This window comes from Alexandromys fortis, unplaced genomic scaffold (genome assembly GCF_014885135.2).
Source record: "Alexandromys fortis isolate MF-2015 unplaced genomic scaffold, M_Fortis_MF-2015_v1.1 scaffold_16, whole genome shotgun sequence".
NCBI lineage: Eukaryota > Metazoa > Chordata > Mammalia > Rodentia > Cricetidae > Alexandromys > Alexandromys fortis.
In genome coordinates this window covers 12,351,649-12,357,648 of record NW_026067893.1, presented here as the reverse complement: position 1 = coordinate 12,357,648, position 6,000 = coordinate 12,351,649, and the positions used below count along the sequence as shown (strand labels likewise).

The 6,000-nt window shown below is 49.5% G+C and overlaps 1 protein-coding gene across 2 annotated transcripts in view; it reads right to left on the bottom strand.

The window, feature by feature from the left end:
- Window positions 1-3,968: 3,968 nt before the first annotated feature.
- Stn1 (STN1 subunit of CST complex) overlaps window positions 3,969-6,000 on the bottom strand; it is a 36,880-nt gene continuing 34,848 nt past the window's right edge. The window contains exon 10 of one of the 2 annotated variants that reach the window (XM_050145477.1): window positions 3,969-5,028. In XM_050145477.1, the coding sequence (XP_050001434.1) occupies window positions 4,871-5,028 (158 nt within the window). In that variant the 3' untranslated portion in view covers window positions 3,969-4,870. The remainder of the gene's footprint in view (window positions 5,029-6,000) is intronic. The other variant, XM_050145467.1, reaches the window with a different exon arrangement.

Sequence of the window (6,000 nt, the reverse complement as noted above, 5' to 3'; positions counted from 1 at the left end):
AACCAACTCACATAAGTTGTCCTCTGACACATGGGTGCCCAGGTTTATACACACACACACACAATGAATAGATGCAAGAAACAAAACAAAACAAAACCCCAAACCAAAGTCATCAGGTCATCTTTGCATTTCCTTCCTGATTCCAAATGAAAACATAGCATTTTACTTTGACATACAGAATTTTGGAGTTTGATTTGGAATTCTTGTGAGTCTAGAACCCGGTGTTATTCCTGGATTTACCTGTTTTGTCTTAATAACTACAGTCAAGGTTAGCAGGCAGTAGACAGGTTGTCAAATTTCAATAGAAATAGACTGAATTAAAATTCAGCACTACACGAAACCCCACTGATTGAGCATAGGCTCACATTTAGCCCTCTGCCAGGAGAACAGCAGGCATCCAAGGCTCAGCCACAAAGCTCCTTGTCTTGGGACACCACCCTTCAGGATGGTCATGCACACCCTTCTCCCAGAGCCCGCTGCTGGAGTCTCCCATAGGCTTCGTATGGACTTAGGAAGGGAACAAAGAGATGTTTTTGGGTAGCCTGGTAGAAGCCACTTGTGGAAGAAAACCACATTAATGAGAAAGTGTAGATGCTTTGCCAATGGAAAATTAGAAGTTCGCTTGGTTTCAATCATTGGCACTGAGTCTCGAGTCCCTCACAGTTGAATGGACTTTATCCCACTTGGCTTTTTTGGCCAGTGTCCTGGCACACCATCAGAGAGGAAAATAATTACAAAGAAGTGTCTTAGCGGAGTGAGGAGCACTGGTAGTTTACCAGATGGGGATAATCATGGCCCTTCAAACAAACCCACGACCAGACAGTAGTACCGTTTGTCTTTTCGCCTCCATAAGCTACGTGTGTGCCCACACTTCTCCAAACAACCATACCCCAGAGCTGAGGACTTTACTCCGTACCCCTCCTTCTCAGGGGACCCTCGGGTTCGTCCTTATACATAAGCTGTAGTTCAACTGCATTAAGCCCCCCAAGGGCTTTCCCAGACCTCCCCTCAGCTCTGCAATGTCCTTACCCCGCTGCGGGGAAAGGACTCTCAGTCTTGTCTACTTGTGTTTCTGTTGGGTGGGGATGGGAAATAACATAATTTTTAATTTGTGGGGTGGCATGAACACACAGGAGGAGGAAGGAGTGTCGGGTCTTCTGGAACTGGTTAGCAGGTAGTTGTGAACTTCCTTATGTAGTTGCTGGAAGTGAAACTCTGGGATAGCAGTATATGCTCTTACACACTGAGCCATTTCTCCAGCTTACATTCAGTGTATTATTATTGTGTGTGTGTGTGTGTGTGTGTGTGTGTGTGTGTACGTGTGCTCAGAGGTGTGCACTCCGCCCTTCACAAGTGGAGGACAATGGACAACTCTGTAGGGTGGGTCTCTCCTCCCATTTTTACAAGGGCTCCAGGATGGTGCTCAGGTCACTAGCTTTACCTGTGTGGCCATCTTATTATTTTTCCATTCTTATTTTTTTGTGAAGCAGCTAATATTTGTGAAGACATTAGTTTAGAAGCATTTGATGGCTCACCTTTCAAAGGGAACAGATGTTAGCCTCTGGAGAGCATTTCTAGTAACATCTGAAGTACACAGTTACCTATACAACACTTCTCAAACCAATCAGGAGTGTGATATTAATACTGATTGTCCAGAAGCTGAAGCCGAGGCAAAGACTTCAAGAAAGCAAAAACTTTCATGTGGGGGATGCGGGGAACAGGGATGAGGAGCAGGAGAGATGAGCAAGGAATGCTGGTAGATATCAAGTTGGCAGCTAGGAGGGGTGGGTGACACTTGATTGTGTAAAGACACTCTGACAACACACGCCACTGCCACATCTCCTCAGAAGGACCTGAGTCTCTATGCCCCAGGTGCCCTGGCGGAGTTTGTTTCTGGGGAATGTTAATGCCAAGTGCTCCCAGCTTGAAGAGATTTCCGAACACTGGGGAAACCCTCAGGAGAGTCTGGCATGAGGAGCTGGAAGCCATCCAGCCACGAACAAACGTGGGATTTAGGAAAGATGCACCAGGCGCTGCCCTGGGTACGGGGGCACAGGAAACGAGAGAATTCTAGTCTCCGAAAGCATTCTGATGGGGAGACAGATGATAAACAGGGAAAGAAGGCAAACGTCTGGAGTGTGTTAGGCGGAGACTGGCACCACAGGCAGAACAAAGCTGGGAACAGAAACTGGTTACAATCAGCCAAGAGGGCTGGGGCAGGCCTCACTGAGGTAAGTAGACAGAGACCTGAAGAAGAGCAGAGGCCTGTCCCCAGGCAAGGACACACCTGGTGCACAGGGCCCAGCAAGACTAATAATGTCTGAGCTGCAGTGAGGGGTGGCACGGCAGAGTCTTGCTGGCCATCGGGATGCCGCAGGCTCCTGCCTCACGAAGACCCAAAGCCATGGAGAGTGGGAGCCACACAGGATCCCTGTAGCTGCCGTGCTGAGAACGTGATGAAGCCGGTGACAGAGGCCAGAGAGGAGGTGACAGCAATACCTCAGGAAGGGGGAAAGCGGGTGTGAGAAGTATATTCTAGAAACATTTTGGAGGAGTCAAAACAATTTGTGACTGTACAGCTTGGGTGTGGGCTGTGAGAAAGATGTTACTAGACTCGATGTGAGCATCTGGGAATGGAGCTGGCTTCTGCATCAGGGGCTCTGAGGAGCAAGGCAGGGGCTGTGTGATCCACAGACTGGCTCTGAACACATGAAGTTGGTGATGTCTCCAGGACATCTAAGCAGATGCCAGTATGAGGTTAGATACAGGGATGTGAGGACGGCAGACAGGCCCAACCCCATGCCAACTGGGACGCAAATGACATAGCCCATGAGGTTAGGATCCCCGGAGAGCAAGACAGCTAGAACCGAGGTCTGCAGCTGAGTCTTGGACATTTGGGGAGATGGATAACTAAGGAGAAGGTGCAGGTGGGACACACTGGAAGGCAAATGCAGCAAATGCTTCTAGGGCAATAGGTCTCACCCTTCCTAATATTAGCCATGAGCCTTTAATACAGTTCCTCATGTCGTGGTGACTCCCAACCATAGATTATTTTAGTTGCTACTCCATAACTGTAATTTTGCTACTGTTATGAATCGTAATGTAAATATTTTTGGAGACAGAGGTTTGCCAGAGGGGTCATGACCCACAGATTGAGAATCACTGTTCTAGGAGGAATTGACGAGCTGTGTCCGTGGAGATCTGCACTACACACATTTAGCAACTCCATGAAGGCACACGGAGTTTTATATCAATGGCGTTGGACCACACAAACAGCCCTGTGACTTGATTTTCTTCCCACCACATCTGGGAGTCCTGCGCCATAGCAACGGCAGCCGCCCGCGCCATCATTTTAGTGGCTAGGTAGTGTTTCATCCTGTGTCCATACTTAACTTCTCCACATATAAATTATTGTAGCTTAGGCAGTGATGGGCATCTTGTGCGTTTACGCTTTCTTTCATACTTGGCTACTTGGGTCTTCCCTGGAGAGGAATTCTCATGGGATTGCTCTATCCAGCCCATACCCATTTTACTTCCCAGTGCTGGGTTCCCACCTGAGAAAGGCCACTAATCAAGATGGATTGAGCATGGAACAGCTGCTGACCTGGAGGAAGAGCTCCATGCAGATCCTATGTAGCCGAGACCCTTCCACACGTAGCTATCTATACAGCATATATATACAGCTATATATACAGCAGCTGTCTATATCATCCTGTGAAGGAGTCACCAGAGGACGGAAGGGGCCAGGACAGGACAGGATCTCCAGTGTGAACTCGGGCTTGTGGATGTAGAACCACTCATCCACCGCGGGTGGAGCAGCTCCTGGGCCCGAAGGGTTTCCAGCTGAGCCATCCCGACGCTGTTACGTCAAAAGCCAACACAGCAGACTCAGGCAGCTGTGCGCTCGGTGAAATGACTGTAATTAACTCCAACTCTTTCTCCACACTTTATTTCTGCTGGCTGGACCTACCATTCGCTGTTAGAACAAGCCTACTACATAACTCAGATGTTTTCTCTACCTTGTCATTCTGAGCCTAAGCACGACTCCGTCACCTGTCTGGGCACATCCCGAGCCTCCGTCTGCATGGCAAGTCCTGCACACTCAGCGGCAATCCTGAGCATGGCAAGTCCTGCACACTCAGCGGCAATCCTGAAAATACCACCACCAGCCAGACAGCTAGCTGACAGCCTCTGCCATCTTCAGGGGCACCAAGGGACCACACATTTAGCTGTGCACCTCTTAGGGTGCAGGCAAATGTTCAGAGACAACTTTCAAGTCATAAGGGAAAGCATTAAAAGACCACGCCATGCCCCAGATGCTTTTCCTGTTCAAGGCAGATCTGAAACCTCAGCAGCCCAGGTCTTAGGCCTCACTGCCAGTGTGGAACCTCAGGAAGCAGAGGCAAGTGTCAATCACTCCAGGAGACTATGCCCCTACGTCCGCTTTTAACACATCAGGGGGGCCAGGTGGGAATGTATCTGGTAGCCTGGAGTCTGAAAACGCTTTCCAACAATGCTGCCTGGCCATTGCCTCTCCAGTTCCAGGCGTGCAGGAGCCTTTACCCTGGACGTCCCTCCAGCAAGATAGGGTCCCTGAGTTCAGACACAGTGACTGAGCCAGCAGCACTGCTTACTCCCATTCTGTTCTGAGTGACACTCAGTCCAGCCAGGAAGTGACAAGGACGGTTCGTGTGTGTCGTGGCTGATATCAAAGCCATCTATCTCAGGGACACAGCAAGTAGAAGGAAGTCAAATCCCATTTTCCTAGTGACTATATTGGATTTATTATGAGATTAAATGTACGTAAGTCCCTGTGCAATGGCTGTGAGAGAGCCTGGGGTAAGGCCGCGTCTTTGCTCTGCAGCTCTGCTCAGAAGGCCGTGTAGTACTGAGCTCCTGTGCTCACGATGTCACTCTGGTCCTCCAGGAGCTCCAGCACCTGTCGCAGAACAGCCTTGCTCAGGTCCCAGTGCAGGTTCAGGCGCACGCAGTTCAGGACATGCATCAGATGGCAGCCCTTCTCCACGTCTGCGGGGAAGGGGAGACACAGCATGACTGTGATGGCCAGGCCCTCCGCTATCCCTCTCCAGGCCTCCTGAGCCAGCACTGGCATCACGGCGAGATCCAGGATGACTCTTCTCGCATCAAGGGCTGAGACGCAGCGATCAGTATAATCACACAGCCAGAACCAGGTCTGGGCTCCACACGTATGTCTCTATAGTGACACAGCCCACTTCTCAACGCTCTGCTCTTCAACATTCAAGGACTCCAGTCAGGAACTGCACACCCATGACCTAACGGCTGTACAGTCCTGACAACCCTTTCCTCTGGTACACAGCACTGAACCCCTGACTGCTCAGGAGGACACCTCTGGACACTCATAACTCAGTTGGTCTTTCTTAGATGTCCTACTTGACGGAGTCCCATGGCTAAGGGATTCCTACCTTCAGCCTGCCCCATGTTTCCTCTCCTGGCTTCCATTGGGTCATATCCGTGACAACTGTAGTTTAGTAAACCTTTACCTTTGACCCTAAACTAAAACCATTGACTACCCAGTGGGGAGAGCTGAGGACTAAAAATCCCCCTTCCTCAGGTTTCCTCCTGAGGGTTGTAGCCATAAGGGATCATTAATTCTATTTTCATGGTCAGCATTTTTTTTTCTTTCTACCAAGCAGACTAAAACAGACTAGAACAAAAAAATGAGAATGTTTAACATTATGTTTTGTCAGTTTACTTCATATAGACATCTTCTGACATTATCCAGAGTCAGAGACACACATCTCTAAAGGAAAGCCTCCCCTTGGAGCCCAGCCCTGGTGTGAACCAGCTAAAGGGCGTTCACACGGTAACAAAGGCTTCAGGTCCGAGGGTGGCACTTGGCGAAGCATTTTGACCCTCGTGTGCTTCACAGCCTCGAGCAAGTCACAGCACCCCCACAAGAATCAGTTCTCTTACAATTTAATGGCTGTGGGACATGGACAATCTGTGGTTCTCCGTGGT